The sequence below is a fragment of the Capricornis sumatraensis genome, chromosome 12, assembly GCF_032405125.1.
Source record: "Capricornis sumatraensis isolate serow.1 chromosome 12, serow.2, whole genome shotgun sequence".
NCBI classification, from domain to species: domain Eukaryota; kingdom Metazoa; phylum Chordata; class Mammalia; order Artiodactyla; family Bovidae; genus Capricornis; species Capricornis sumatraensis.
In genome coordinates, this window is record NC_091080.1 from 45,237,592 (window position 1) to 45,254,426 (window position 16,835).

Below are 16,835 nucleotides of genomic sequence, written 5' to 3' on the forward strand. Positions count from 1 at the left end.
TCAGAGTAGAGACTCTGAATGCTTATTGAAGAGCAAAAAAAAACAACCTAACCCTCCTCCTGTACTCACCCCCTCAACCCATCAAGCTCATTTCTGTCACTGGCAACATTATTCTTCTGGCAAAACACCCTGGAAACTGCAGTTTTTCTGATTGCTGTGTTTACTTCAGTTTTTCTGTCTATTCCATCATCTAAGACTCTTCAAAAATCTTTTCAAAAAGTCTGTTTAGTTATTGGTATTATTTTTTAAATTATCCGTTGTCAATTTCCCAGAGTTGAACTTGATCTCAAATGTGCTGGAGAAGAATCCATTTCGGTGTTAATAAAATGAGAACTAAGAACAGATGTGCTCAATAAATTTAATGATAGTCACAGAAAGAAAAAAAAAAGCAAATTTTATAGTCGTATTAACTCTAAAACATATATCCTTCAACAACTTCCTTTTAATTCTTAAATGTAGCCGTCAGATATTGTGAAAGATGTCAGCTGATTAAGCCTGACCGTGCGCATCACTGCTCAGCATGTGACATGTAAGTGCTTCTTGTTGGCTGTCATTCAACCCAGGACCGGAACTAGCGTGGGGAGGACAGGGGGAGAAACTTGCCCAGGACACTGCCTTGGCTCCTGGTACTGCTCTGTGTGCAGAGCTGACAGGAGTCCATACACAAGCCAGAACACTCGCTGAAGTCACCTCAGATGACAGTTCCTGCACCACTTAGATCTTTAAGTATGTGTACTACTTCTGCTTATATTTAAATGTAATATTGATGAGCAAGTAAGTACTACCTCCATGAGAAAGATAAACTTTATTTCCTGAGTTAAAAAGACCATGACAGTTTTCTTGCTTTTATTATTAATGTTGGTATTAAAACCTAACAAACCACAAAAATATTACTTTCAGTTACCACTTGTGAAGTTATTCCCCCTAAAATGTGAAAGATTTTATCTCTTATGCTCTTGTGAGAAGGTGGTATGTTGAAAGAAAGACTTAGTGTGGAAATCCCAGTGAGTCCTTGTACTTCAGTGAGGGAGGCCATTTGATTTTATTTATTGTCTAACTTTATGCAAATATCCATCGCATATACTGATGGAGGGACAAATGTGGGGATTTTTTTTTCTGATTATAAAATACAGTGGTTTTTATACATGGGATAGAATTGTAATAAATCTGTGGGAAGATGGACTGCCTACAAGCCCATTCATTGAACACTGTTTTATTTCCAAAGTTGTGTTTTTATGACTTGCATGTGTTTAAAATAATTTTCCCTTTTGTCTTCCTCAGCTGACTCTGTAAACTACATCTATCTACTGTTCCAAGTGCTATATGCATCTTATCTGTGTATTATTACAGTGTTGCTTGATGTAGTTCAAGGCAGCCAGCCACGTTCAGCTCAGTTCTCAGTATGAAAAATCACTGCCTCTTACCTATGTGAATTAACAGAAATTATCTCTAACCTAATTCTACTGGGTTGGTTTTCGTAAGATGTGAAAGGGAAATAAGTCCAAAAAACACGAAAATCAAATTAGAATTAGTGGAATTTTTTATATGGATTTTCTTCTGCTCGTTTGTTTCTTAGGTGTATTCTTAAGATGGACCATCACTGTCCTTGGTACGTATAAAACACGAAGGAGATGACATGAGGAGGGGAAGTGGGAAGGAGGGTATTTATTTCAAGTGATTGATCTCAGTGTTCCTAAATTTTGAAGGTCAATTTAATTACTCATAGATATCAAGATTAATGTAGTTTTATGTTTCTGTTTACATGTCTTTCTTTAAAAATATATTCTGGTGTTATTAACCCAAAAAATTGTACAGTAAGAATTAACATTGAAATTCCAAAATCTTACAGAATTGATTTAAAACACACATCCACAATTAAGACACTGCCCCTTTCTTCTCAGATGAACCATTTATAGTTATAATGCTTTTACAGTTTTTGATATGTCCTATTTGTTTTCATCATGATTTAAAAACAACAATAAATTTACCATCTTGGCCATTTTTAAGTGTACAAGTTCAGCAGTGTTAAGCATGTTCGCATTGTTTTGCGACTAGTGTCCAGAACTGTTCATCTTGCAAAACTGATACTCTGTCCCCATTAAATAGCTCCCTACTCCCCTCCCGAAAGTCCCTGGCAGACACCATTCTAGTTTTGTTTCTCTAAGTTTGTCTTGTTTTTACAGTGTGATTTTGTTTATTCTTCTAGGGTGAATAACTGTGTGGGATTTTCTAATTACAAATTCTTCCTGCTTTTTTTATTCTACTCTCTGTTATATTGCCTTTTCGTGGCTACAACAGTTTTACAGTACTTCATAAAATTTTGGACGGTAAGTCTTTTTTCTATCTTAAACATGTATTTAAGATTTTTAAGATGGTATTTCATGAATAAATTCTGTATTATAAGTAGACAATATTTAATTGTACTAGTTAGAATTTATAATGGCTCAGAAGACAAATGGGGTTAAAACTTCCCTTCCTATATACATGTTTATTTGTGAATAAATGAGTATTACACAGGACATAGTGAGTTTCTTTTAGTAATTCAGACTGTTTTCAACCATACTCTTAACAATGGGCTATCAGTTTTAGGGAAAGAGTTCCTTTCTTTGAGTTGATGAGACTTAGTGAAGTTTTTACAGTAATAAAATTGAAACTCCCAGCCTTAGATAACCATTAATCTGTTCCCTGTCTCTATAGATATTAATCATTTTCCTACTGTGAGTGGCAAATGTTTTCCCATTTTAATTGATGTCTTATAACTCCATTTTGTTTTTACTAAATCAGTTTTATATTTTTAAAGTGGTACTTTTAAATTATGATTTCTGGCTTTATTTTAGTCACTGTAAATTTATACAAATATTCATCCAACTTTTCTTCTAGCATTTATTTTCCCTTCATTTAAGTCTTTAATTTTGAAGGTGGGGGTTATTGTGGTTAAAAGGTGCTTTTGTATTTACTCTTCTTAAAAACCCTATGAAGGTATTTTAAAATGTAGGTTTTATTTTTATTCAGGTGTGGTGAAACTGACAGATCAGGAGGTGATAACCTTTGAAAAGATAGCTTGTTACTCAGTTCCAAGGGAGGATTCCCACCACACTCCACAGGCGCTCATGGGGAAGCACCAGAGTCACTCAGGAAGTCAAAGGCACAAGAACCAGAGCCTTCATTAGTGTCCATGGGAGAGGCACAGTGAGGCAGGCTAAGTGCACATAGGGTTAGCTAGTTTGAGCCACCTCAGTGGTCTCTGGGGCTCCAGGCAGTCCCTTGTTTGCTGTGAGTAGGGCCGGGTAGTATTGCCCACTGGACTGTGAGAGCCAAGTAACCGGAGGTGTTTTGGAGTGTGGGCTCTGGACCAATTAGTTTGTATATAGTTTGAGAAGTACATTCCTTGCTGTCTCTTTTAAGAAACAGATAGCCCTGGGAGAGGCACTCTCTCCCCAGTCAGCTAGGATCCAGATGCTCAGAGCATTGAGGCTGAAGAGAAGAAGAAAATATAGTTAATGCAGAAGGAGCTCTTATTTGTCCAGCTTTCAGAGTTGTAAACTGAGGTTGGAGAAGTTAGGTAAATAAAGCGAAGGTTGAATCAGTGCCAGATGAATGAAGTCCAAATTACAGAGTGTCACATTTCTTTACCAGAAACTTCAGCAGGGTTTGTATGTAATGATTTGTTAATGAAAAAGTAAATATTGTCAAACTTTTTAAGATTCATGATGAGTAGGGAAAGACTAATAACTTAAGTCTGCTTTTCTTTTCATTCTTCAACAGTTACTATGTGCCAAGCACATATGTTCTAGGCACTTTGGTTATATCAATGTATAAAGCAGACAAAGAATTCTGTCTTCGTAGAACTTACTTTTGAGAGGGACTAAACAAACAGTAACCATAGTAAATAAGGAAATTGTGTTATATACTGGAAACTAAATGCTATGGAAAAAAAGTAGATCAGGGTAAAGGACTTAGCAAGTGTGTGGGGCAGGTGGGTATAATGGGCAAGTTATAGTACTAAAAAGATTGATCACGGCAGACCTCAATAAGAAGATTAGATTTGAGTGAGACTTGAAGGAAGTTAGTGGATATCCGAGAGAAGATTATTTGTGCACCCAACAAATGAGCATGTAAATATATAAAGTAAATATTAACAGAAGTAAAGGGAGAAATAAGAGCAAGACAGTAGACAGAAATAAAGGGTGAAAGTAAAGGGAGAAATAGCAAGATCACAGTAAGGGCCTTTGATCAATGGATGGATCATTAGACAAAAATGAAATAAAGAAGTATTAGACTTAAATGACACTTTAGTCCAGAGGGACCTGATGGACAGAGCACTCTGTCCACAAGCAGCAGAATGCATGTTCTTCTCAAGTGCACATGGGACATCCTCTGTGATAGGTCACAAAATGTGTCTTGTCATTTTAGGAATATTGAAATGATAGCAGGCATCTTTTCTAACCACAATGGTATGAAACTGGAAATCAATTTTAAGAAAAATAAACTGGAAAATTCACAGATATATTTAGATTGAACAACATGCAGCTGAACAACCATTTGGTCAAAGAAGGAATCAAAAACTATTAAGACAAATGAAAATGGAAATAGAACATAAAAAGAGTTCTGGGATGCAGCAGAAGCAGTTCTAAGAGGGAACTTCATAGAGAGAAACCTATGTTAAGAAGTAAGAAAGGATCTCAAATAACCTAACTTTATACCTCAAGGAACTAGAAAAAGAACAAAGCTGCAAGTTCATAGAAGGGAGGAAATAACAAAGATCAGAGTGAAAATAAGTGAAATAGAAACTAGGTAGCTAAAACTAAGAGCTGGGTTTCTTAAAGAATAGAGAGACCTTCAGCTAGTCTCACCAAGAAGAAGAAAGAGGGGACTCGAAAGAGGAGACGTTACAGCTGATAAATACAAAGGGTCAAAGGGACTTCTCTGAACAACTATATGCCAAATAATTGGACAACCCAGAAGAAATGGATAAATTTCTAGAAACGGACAACCTACCAAGACCAATCATGAAGGAAGAGAAAATCTGAATAGACTGATTAATAGTAAAGAGATTGAGTAATCAAAAACCTCCAAAAGTTCAGGACCTCTGGCTTCACAGGTGAACAGCCTACACTGATCCAGCTCACACTCTTTCCAAAAGTAGACAAGAGAACACTTCCGGGCTCATTTTATAAGGTCAGTATTATCCTAATACCAAAACCAGACGAGGTCACCACAAGAAAATTGCAGGCTAAAATGCCCATTGAACATAGATTTTTTAAAATCCTCAATAAAATATTAACAAGCCAGATTCAACAATACATTAAAAGGACCACATGCACCCTGATCCAGTAAGATTTATTCCAGGGATGCAAGGATGGTTCAGCATCTGTGGAGCAGTATGTGTGATACACCCCATTAACAAAATGAAGGATAAAAATTATATGATCATCTCAATAGACACAGAAAAAGCATTTGACAAAATTCAAGATCCACTTATGGTAAAAACTGTCAACAAAATTAGTATAGCGGGGACATACCTCAGTTTAATGGCCATATACTGACAAGCCTACAGCTGACATCATACTCGGTGGTGAAAAGCTGAAAACTTTCCTCTCATATCAGGAACTAGACCAGGATACCCACTCTTGCCACTTTTATTCAACATAGTATGGAAGGTCTTAGCCAGAGCAGTTAGGCAAGAAAAAGAAATAAAATGCATCCAGATATGAAAGGAAGAAGTAAAGCTGTCTCCGTGTGCAGAGGACATATTATGTTAGAAAATCCTAAAGACTCTACCAAAAAAAAAAAAAAACCTGTTAGCTAATTAATAAGCAAGTTCATTGAAGTCTTATGATACAAAACCGATGTACAAAAATCAGTTGCATCTGTGTACACTAATGACAAATTTTTAGAGAAGTTAAGGAAACAGTCCCATTTACAACTGCATCAGAAAGAATAAAATACCTTGGAATAACTTTAACCAAAAAGATGAAAGACCTATACACTGTAAAGTATTAGTCATTGATGACAGCAACTGAAGAAGACCCAAATAAATGGAAAAATAATCTGTGCTCATGGATTGAAAGAATTAATATTGTTTAAAATATTAATACTATATATCAGTTAGTTCAGTCGCTCAGTCGTGTCCAACTCTGCGACCCTATGAATCACAGCACACCAGGCCTCCCTGTCCATCACCAACTCCTGGAATTCACGCAGACTCACGTCCATCGAGTCAATGATGCCATCCAGCCATCTCATCCTCTGTCATCCCCTTCTCCTCCCGCCCCCAGTCCCTTCCAGCATCAGAGTCTTTTCCAATGAGTCAACTCTTTGCAGGAGGTGGCCAAAATACTGGAGTTACAGCTTTAGCATCATTCCTTCCAAAGAAATCCCACGGCTGATCTCCTTCAGAATGGACTGGTTGAATCTCCTTGCAGTCCAAGGGACTCTCAAGAGTCTTCTCCAACACCACAGTTCAAAAGCATCAATTCTTCGGCGCTCAGCTTTCTTCACAATCCAACTCTCACATCCATACATGACCACAAGAAACACCATAGCATTGACTAGATGGACCTTAGTCAGCAAAGTAATGTCTCTGCTTTTGAATATGCTATCTAGGTTGGTCCTAACTTTCCTTCCAAGGAGTAAGCGTCTTTTATTTTCATGGCTGCAGTCACCATCTGCAGTGATTTTGGAGCCCCAAAAAATAAAGTCTGACACTGTTTCCACTGTTTCTCCATCTATTTGCCATGAAGTGATGGGACCGGATGCCATGATCTTTGTTTTCTGAATGTTGAGCTTTAAGCCAACTTTTTCGCTCTCCTCTTTCACTTTCATCAAGAGGCTTTTTAGCTCCTCTTCACTTTCTGCCATAAGGGTGGTGTCATCTGCATACCTGAGGTTATTGATATTTCTCCTGGCAATCTTGACTCTAGCTTGTGTTTCTTCCAGTCCACCTTTTCTCATGATGTGCTCTGCATATGTTAAATAAGCAGGGTGACAATATACAGCCTTGACGTACTCCTTTTCCTATTTGAAACCAGTCTCTTGTTCCATGTCCAGTTCTAACTGTTGCTTCCTGACCTGCATACAGGTTTCTCAAGAGGCAGGTCAGGTGGTCTGGTATTCCCATCTCTTTCAGAATTTTCCACAGTTTATTGTGATCCACACAGTCAAAGGCTTTGGCATAGTCAATAAAGCAGAAATAGATGTTTTTCTGGAACTCTCTTGCTTTTTCCATGATCCAGCGGATGTTGGCAATTTGATCTCTGGTTCCTCTGCCTTTTCTAAAACCAGCTTAAACATCAGGGAGTTCACGGTTCACGTATTGGTGAAGCCTGGCTTGGAGAATTTTGAGCATTACTTTACTAGCATGTGAGATGAGTGCAACTGTGCAGTAGTTTGAGCATTCTTTGGCATTGCCTTTCTTTGGGATTGGAATGAAAACTGACCTTTTCAGTCTTGTGGCCACTGCTGAGTTTCCCAAATTTGTTGGCATATTGACTGCAGGACTTTGACAGCATCATCTTTCAGGATTTGAAACAGCTCCACTGGAATTCCATCACCTCCACTAGCTTTGTTCGTAGTGATGCTTTCTAAGGCCCACTTGACTTCACATTCCAGGATGTCTGGCTCTAGATGAGTGATCACACCACTCATACCAATGTTCCCTTGGTATCTCTAATTTTCTTGAAGAGATCTGTAGTCTTTCCCATTCTCTATATATAAATACTACCCAAAGTAATCTGCAGATTTATTGCAATCCCCATTAAAATTAAAATTCCAATAATGTTTTTCCAGAAGTAGGACAACCCTAAAATTTGTATGGAACCACAAAAGGCTGCAAATGACAAAAACAGTCTTGAAAAAGAACAATGTAGAGGTATTTCGCTTCCTATGTTACACATCTGTAGTAATCAAAGCAGTGTGTTATTGGCATAAGAACAGACACATAGATCAGTGGAACAGAATAAGAGCCCTGAAATCAACCCAAGCATCAATTAATTTATGACAGGGAGCCAAGGATATACAATGGGAAAAAGACAGTCTGTTCAGTAAATGGTTTGGGGAGACCTATACAGCCACATGTGGAATAATAAAACTGAGCATTAGTCCTCCATCATGGACAAAAGTCAGCTCCTAAAGACTTGAACATGAGAGCTGAAATTGTAAACCTAGAAGACATGGGGGCGAGCTCCTTGACCTCAGCCTTGGCAGTGACTTGTGTGGATTTGACACCAAACATAAAAGCCACAAAAGGAAAGAAAACTCAGCAAGTGAGACCACATCAAACTGAAAGCTTCTGTACAGAAAAGGAAACTATTAACAAAATAAAAAGCCTACTGGATGGAAGAAAATATTTGCAAATTATGTATCTGATAAGGGATAATATCCAAAATATATAAAGAACTCACAGCTTAATAGCAAGAACAAGACAAAACAGCCAGATTTAAAATGGTCAGAGGGTCTGAATAGACCTTTCTCCAATGAAGACATACAGATAGCCAACAAATGCAAGAAAAGATGCTCAGGATTACTAATCATCAGGGAGATACAAGTCAAAACCACAGCAGCAGGATTTCCCTGTGGGTTGCAGTAGCTAAGACTCCACACTCCCAATGCAAGGGGCCTGGGTTTGATCCCTGATCAGGAAACTAGGTCCCACATTCCTCAGCTAAGAGTTCACATGCCACAACTAAAGATCCTGTGTCCCACAACTAAGACCTGGCACAGCCAAATAAACAAGTGAAAGTATTTTTAAAAACCTTATACCTGTTAGAATGGCTGTTATCAAAAAGACAAGAAATAACAAATTTTGGCAAAGATGGGGAGAGAAAAGAAGCTTTGTGTGTTGGTGGGAATGTAAATTAGTGCAGCTATTATGAAAAATGGTATGAGGAATCCTCAGAAAATTAAAATTAGAACTATCGTCTCACATAATCCAGAAATTCTGCTTCTCGGAATATATCCAGAGGAAACGAAAACACTGACAAAGATAACTGCACCCCTGTGTCACAGATTATTTACAACACCCAAGACGTGAAAACACTGAGGTTTACATTGGTGGATGAAGAACTTGTGGTATAAATATGCCATGGAGGATTTCACTTTTAGTCCAGTGGATAAGAATCCACCTGCCAATGCTGGGGACAGGGGTTCAATCCCTGGGTCAGGAAGATCCCAAGTGCCATTGAGCAGCTAAGCCCGTGTGCTGCAACTGCTGAGCCCATGTGCTGTAGCTGTTGAATCCTACACATCTAGATCCTGTGCTCCCCAGCCAGAGAAGCCACCGCAAATGAAAAACCTGTGTACTGCAGTGAAGAGCAGCCCCCACTCACTGCAACTAGGAAAAGTCCAGCAAGGAGCCAGCAGAATCAAGAATAAACAAAAATTATTAAATGTGCAGTGGAATATTCTACCATAAACCAGGAAGGAAATCTTGCCATTTATGACAACTCAGATGGACCTTGAAGGCATTATATTAATTGAATCAAGTCAGAGAAAAACAAATACCATATTATCTAACTTATATGTGGAATTAAAAAAAAAAGCCTCGTAGACAAAAAGAACATTTTGGTGTTTGTCAGAAGTATGGGGTAGAGGATGGGTAAAATGGGTGAGGGTGGTCAAAATAAAGTCTGGAGATAGAATGTCCAACGTGGTGACTATAGTTAATAAGTATATTTGAAAGTCTTTAAGAATTAGAGTTGGAAAGATCTCATTAGAAGAAAAAAGATTCTGTGACTGTGTGGTGTTGGACATCAGCTAGACTTACTGTTAGGATCATTATGCAGTTATAGACGTGCATGGAATCGTTATGTTGAGCTCCTGAAACTAATGGAATGTCATGTTAGGCCTCAGTAAGAAGGTAATAGTTGACAAAGATATGACGGAACTTAATGGATATCTGAGAGAAGAACATCTCAAACAGAGGAAGCATGTATACTTTAGAGTCAAGGCCCACGAGGAGGAGCCAGTGCCAGGAGGCTTGTCTCGTGAGGCTGAGCCAGAGGGAGGCTGGTGCAGCCCAGGAGGAGGCCCAAGGGGAGAGGCCCTCGGGGGTGTTGCCAGGGTCAGAGTGGGGAGCAGAGGGGTGAGGCCGTCTGATTTCCTCAGGGCCCCTCGAATTGCTATGCAGGAACTAGACCACATGGTAGGTGAGGGCACCTTTCCCAAGGCTGCTGCCCACCAGTGAGGTGGGACAGAAGGGACCAGGCCTGGTTTTCAGAAATCACTCATCAGAAGTTTTTTAAAAAGCTATGCGCTAAGCAAAATTAATTTTATTCCTTCCTGGATACAAATCTATTTTAAAAATTGCGTGGAAGGGTGTGTAAAGTATACCCTAAATGTGCTTGGAGAGCGGAATCTCCTTGTCTTTTGTGTTTTCTTGAGAAAACGTCATCGATGACGTTTAAAGAGCAACAACTTGGTGACCCTTCAAGACATGAAAGGTTTACAACAATAGTGCGCAGGATAATTTTGTATAAAAAGTGGTTTCTTAATACACTGTCTCTATTTGTACAAGCTTTGCCGCAGGAAATCTACAGAGAGTTGTCCAAAGGTAAAATACATTATTGCCATGACATTCTTGCCATCTTTTTTTGTGACATTTATAGTGAATATGTGTAATACTCATTTGCTTCGCAAGATGGGGAGATAGAAGAATCACTTGTATTTAAAAGGAGTTGTGTTTCCTCTAGAAGACAAGAGGAAAAGATGGGTGTCAGAAATAGCTAACGCTAAAAACCTACCACTTAGGCTGGCTTCCCTGGTGGGCTCACATGGTAAAGAATCTGCCTGCAGTGCAAGAGATGCGGGTTCGGTTAGGAAGATCTCCTGGAGAAAGGAGTGGCAACCCACTCCAGTATTCTTGCCTAGAGAATTCCACGGACAGAGGAGGCTGGAGGGCTACAGTCCGTGAGCTCGCGAAGAGTCAGACACAACTAAGCAGCTAACACTTTCACTTCACTAGCCTATGAACAGTGTTTTAAGTCAAGCAGGAGCAGCTCGTGTTCTCTGAGGCTGTGGTTGGCCTATACTGTGAGAGTGACTGCCCAAGGCTTCTCCTTCTCCCCTTGCTAGATCCTCACTTCTTCTAGGTGAACATGTGCTTCTGTTGAGATGAATATGACCATTATGATAGGTAACAGAGTTGCTGTTTTCATTCACTAATACCTTGTGGCAAATATATATACCAGAATTGGGAATTACCAGGAAAAGGTCTGTAGGAATGTGCAGGTAGGCATGGAAGCAGCTCCAGGGGTAGCCTGTTCCCAGTATGTTTGTTCCAAGAACAGAGACTGGGGAAGTCCAACAAGAGCTTTATCACAGCTAGCTTCTGGTTAGCAGCATACATAACTACCACAAGCAAATATTTTAGCTTAGATGGAGAAAACCCTCATGTATCCTAGATTTGGGGGCAAGCTTAAATATATGTATAAACTGTGAAAGAAACATGTTGAGTAAAATGTTCATCTTTTTATTTGTTACTGAAAATGTTGCTAAAATTTAAGAGGAGTTTTTAAAGTGACTCTTTCTGACATGTAAGCAAGCCCCTTTGGTAATACTAGCTCTCTGCTTTGGGACATGTTGCTTTTGGATGTATTATCTAATTTATTTTATTACTTCTCATACCTGGCTTTTTTTTTTTTTTTTTTTTTGGTGAATTCAACAGTCATTGAAAAGAACCAAATAATAAGAGTGTATTTTAGAGGTTGACTATTCTCAAAAGTAATTCGTCTCTTCTCTTTCCTCAGAATGAACTCACAGATACACGTGCAAAATTCCACGTACTTTTTCTTTTCTTTGTGTCTACAATGTTCTTCATCAGCGTATTGTCACTTCTCAGCTACCACTGCTGGCTAGTTGGAAAAAACAGAACAACCATAGGTAAGTAGGTTACCTAAGTTATAATTATTTAGGAATCCCAAAACTTTAGAACTGTGCCATAAGGCACACAGTAGGAAGTTCATACATAATGAATGAGTGAAGTTGCAAGAGATAGAATATCTTATATATATATGTATATATATATGTATATATATATATGTAAGGTATATTGAACATACTTCAGTAGATTTTATAAAGGTGATGAAGTATTCAGAAGTTACATTGTTTTCCAAGAAAAGTTTTAGAAACTCATTTTTAAGTTACAAATATAGTATTTGTTTTAAGTTATATTTATAGTTTTTGATATCAAAGATATAAAGCAAAAAAAAATTGGTACTTTTCTTCCCTCTTATAATTTTCAAATAGGTTAACTCTTCTTTTTTTAATATATCCAAACAGAATCATTCCGTGCACCCATGTTTTCATATGGAGCTGATGGAAATGGTTTCTCACTTGGATGCAGTAAAAACTGGAGACAAGTCTTTGGCGATGAAAAGAAATATTGGCTGCTTCCAGTATTTTCAAGGTAGCTTCTAAAATGCGTGTCTCAGATATTATGGAATCTATGACAGTCTCTCTCTGGTTACATGTCTTAGGATTCAGAAAATCCAGTATGTTATGATATTATGAGCCTTGAGAATGAAAACTCAGAATATCTTGATTACATAAGTATTTTGTTTTTCATATTTTTTTAATGGATAAAGGAGAGTTTGGGCATATGTTTTAGTGAGAATTGGGGGGGGGGGGAAGATGATTCATAGAAAATAATAATCACTCCATATCCTTCAAAATGAAAATGTTTTTGAAGTAAAAAATCATAAGAATGTATTAGCCATATCTTCAGAGATTTTTCCACTTCAGTTCAGTTCAGTCGCTCAGTCGTGTCTGACTCTTTGTGACCCCATGAATTGCAGCACGCCAGGCCTCCCTGTCCATCACCAACTCCCGGAGTTCACTTAGACTCACATCCATCAAGTCGGTGATGCCATCCAGCCATCTCATCCTCTGTCATCCTCTTCTCCTCCTGCCCCTAATCTCTCCCAGCATCAGAGTCTTTTCCAATGAGTCAACTCTTCACATGAGGTGGCCAAAGTACTGGAGTTTCAGCTTTAGCATCATTCCTTCCAGGTTATATAATCTGTTGTATCTTAAAGAAGACCCAACACATAATGCAGTTTTTACCTCAAATTTAAATGAGAATATATGCTCAAAATGATTCATAATTTCCTTTCTCCCAAATTTTCAGCCATCCTACGCCATCCATACACAAAAGTTATTATAAAAAAGGAAAAAGTATTTGAAATTCAAATACCATATTTATAAGTGCTGTGGGTTCCTTTTTCTTTTTTCCCTTAATTAACTGTATTGCTTATTATTTGTTTGAAAATGACATATTTGCCTTCTTTTTCTTTTTTGCCACACCATGTAGAATCTTAATTCCCCGACCAGGGACTGAACCTGGGCCCTGGCCGTGGAAGTACACAGTCCTAACCACTAGACTCCCAGGGAATTCCCAATTGCCTTCATTTTTGAAAGGCATTTATGCTCGGTATAGAATTGTAGATGTTACTTGCATTTTTTCTGATGAGAAGTTTGTGGACATTATCTTTTTTCTATTTGTGTAATATGACTTTTTTCTCTGCCTACTTTTAAGATTTTGTTTACCTCTAGTTTCATACAGTTTGTTTATCACTTCAGTTCAGTTCAGTCGCTCAGTCGTGTCCGACTCTTTGCGACCCCATGAATCGCAGCACGCCAGGCCTCCCTGTCCATCACCATCTCCCAGAGTTCACTCAGACTCACGTCCATCGAGTCAGTGATGCCATCCAGCCATCTCATCCTCTGTCGTCCCCTTCTCCTCCTGCCCCCAATCCCTCCCAGCATCAGAGTCTTTTTCAGTGAGTCAACTCTTATCACTAGTTTCATGCAAATAATGTCATTTTCTTCATGATTCTTGTGCTTAGGATTGTTGTGCTTCTTGGATCTGTAACTTAAAGTTCCATCAAATTTGGGAAAATACCTTTAACCACTGTTTCTTCAGGTATTTCTTTTTTTTTTTTTTCTTCAAGTATTTCTTCTGCCACCCCTCTCCCACATCACTGCAGGGGCTTCAGCTGCATGTCTGCGGCCAGCTGGGGTCTCTGCCTCAGCTCACTGGTGGGCAGCTCACTTCTCGTTCAATCTTCTTCCTGCGTTTCACCTTGAAGTGCACCAGTCTCTTCTGTGTGCTTTATCTATTTTCTCTCATATTCAGGTTTTTCCACTCTTGACAGACTTATTTTTTAAGGTTATTTTCTCCTAAACAGAAATTTCAGTGTTGGCAGTTGGTTTTTTTGGCTCTTGTGTGTTTTTATTTTTTTCTTCTTTAAAGATGTTGTTCCCTTATCCTCTGTCTTATGTTGTTTGTGTCAGTAAATCAGCCTCCCTCTTATTAATAACCTTTATTCCACTGTTTGTACAACCGCACCTCAGTGATAGTGCGGGTTTGGTTCCCAACCCCACATAAAGCAGGTATCACAATAAAGTGAGTCATACGAATTTTTTGGTTTCCCAGTGCATATAAAAGCAATATTTACACTAACCATAGACTGTTAAGTGTTTGATAACATTATATCTTTTTTTTAAAAGGACAATGTACATACTTTGATTTATTATCTAAGCCTTTAGCAAGTTGTGATCTTTTTGCTAATGGAGGCTTTGAAATATTCCAAGAATTACCAAAACGTGACACAGAGATGCAAAGTGAGCAAATGCTGTTGGAAAAAATGGCACTGGAAGACTTGCTCAGTGCAGGGTTGCCTCAAGCCTTTAATTTCTAAAAATCACAGTATCTGCCAAGAGCATAATGAAGCACAATAAAATGAGATGTGCCTGTAAATTACTCTCTCTCTCTCCCTCTCTGGCTCCTTTAAGACTCTGTCTGTATCACTAGTTACAAGTGGTTTGCTTATTATGTTCCTCTGTATGCTTTTCCCTATGTTTATCCTCTTTAGAGTTCATTAGGCTTCTTGGATCTATGAATTTTTAGTTTTCATCAAGTCTGAGTAATTTTGATACAATTTTCTATTGTTCTTGTTGCCTGCTTCCCTCTTCCTGTGCCCTCCCCCAACTAGCTTTTCAGGTTCTTCTTAAACATTGCTTGAGACGCACTGGTTGTTGCTGTTGTCCCTCTCTTCTCACTTCCATCTTTCTTCTTTCTTTGCTTCAGGTTGGATAGTTTCTACTGTCACATGTCTGTGAGTTCACTGATCTTTTCTTCTGTAATGTCTACTGTTAAGCTCATCCAGTGAGGTTTTTTATTTCAGATTTTAGAAATATATATATTTCAGCTTCAGAAGTTCGATTTGGTTCTTTCTTCATATTTTACATTTCTCTTCATTTAAGTCTATGTTTCTGGTTTTCATGGTCATTTCTAAACCTTTTCTGTTGACTTTTTTTTTTTAATGCTAGTAATTTTTGACTGGATGGTGGACATTTCGAATTCTGAATATTTAAAATTTGTCTCCCTTTAAAGAATGTTGGATTTTGTTTTGGCAGACTGTTAAGTTACTTGAGTTTCAGCTGAGTCCTCCTGAGGCTTGTTTTAACCTTTGCTAGGTTGGTGTAGAGTAGGCAAGTTAATCCTACAACAAAGGTGAGAGCCCACTAGGGTCCCCGCCAGATCCCGCTGTTCAGTGCGGTCTCTCTGCTCTGGCGGGTCAGCGTGGATGCTGGCAGTGCGCTGCGGCTCCACTGTGCAGTTGCTCTTTTCCCAGATTCACACACGTGGCTGAGAATTCATCTAAAGGCTCAAGTAGAACCCTGTGCAGATTCATGGAGCCCTTTCTCTGCACATCTTCCTCTTGCTCAGCTCTGTCCCCTCAGTTCAGTGAGACCACCTTGCCCTGCTTGCCAACACAACCCCTCCCCACCCCCACCCACTGGTGCTCAGGCTCTGGCAGAAACTGTGACTCCTTGCCTGGCTTCACTTCTCTAAGACACCACAGTTCTGTGTGGCCTGTTAGGAAAACAGTTGTCTCTCAGCTGTTTGACAGCAGGTCAAATCTTCCCATTAATCCATCTTGGCTGGAAGTGGAACTCCCTGCTGGACACAGTTTTGATGTTTTAAAAATGTGGAAGTGAGGCATAGCTGTACTTTTTTAGATTTTCTTTTCTTTTATTCAGTGATATATCCCTAACAGTTAAAATGGTACTTAGACCATCCAGTAAATATTTGTTTAATGAATGTTGTTGAATGAATGAATATATGGAATTTACATCTTGAATTTCAGTTTGAGCATCTGTGATATCTTAAATGATTGTAACAGGCAAGTCAGTTATCCAGATGTTTGAATCTATTGTTTAAGGTATCATAACTTTAGGTATTATAACTTTAAGTCATCATAATTTTAATAGTCATAGAAGATATTGTTTTTAATTGCATGTAAATTATAAAAGACAGACTTACTTCCTCAGTGAAGTCTAATAACCCTCTGAATTAGAAATCTTAGAAATTATTCTCTGAAATGACAAGTTATAGTAATCTCTTTATACCATCCTTCTGAAAAATAGGTGTTAAATTTGACCACTTTGATTTAACTTGATATGATTAGATTATCACTGGTATTTTTCATTATTGCAGCCAGGGTGACGGCTGCAGTTTTCCGACTCGCCTTGTGGGGACGGATCCAGAGCAAGCTTCTGTCTCAAACCAAAGTGAAAGTGCCAGAAGGTGTGCTTCTTGTTGTTGTTAAGTTTTTCAGAATTCATTGTAAAGCAATCTGCGTGTGTGTGTGTTACACTTAGATAAATACAGTAGGAATGTGGTAAGCCGGCAGAGACAGGAAAGATAAATTCTGTACAGGTTTCTAACTGAGGGTCCGTGTATGCATACAGCTGATATGCTTAAGGTAACCATTCAAACTGGAACACTTTGAGAGTATGAAAATGAATGCCACCTAAAATGAATGTTAGTAGTT

General features: G+C 38.5%; 1 protein-coding gene across 1 annotated transcript in view; it reads left to right on the forward strand.

Moving 5' to 3' along the window:
- ZDHHC20 (zinc finger DHHC-type palmitoyltransferase 20) overlaps positions 1-16,835 on the forward strand; it is a 59,294-nt gene that overhangs the window by 34,962 nt on the left and 7,497 nt on the right. The window contains exons 5-10 of the mRNA XM_068984188.1: positions 460-529; positions 1,577-1,609; positions 2,207-2,327; positions 11,745-11,877; positions 12,277-12,403; positions 16,499-16,588. Of these exons, the coding sequence (XP_068840289.1) occupies positions 460-529; positions 1,577-1,609; positions 2,207-2,327; positions 11,745-11,877; positions 12,277-12,403; positions 16,499-16,588 (574 nt within the window). The remainder of the gene's footprint in view (positions 1-459; positions 530-1,576; positions 1,610-2,206; positions 2,328-11,744; positions 11,878-12,276; positions 12,404-16,498; positions 16,589-16,835) is intronic.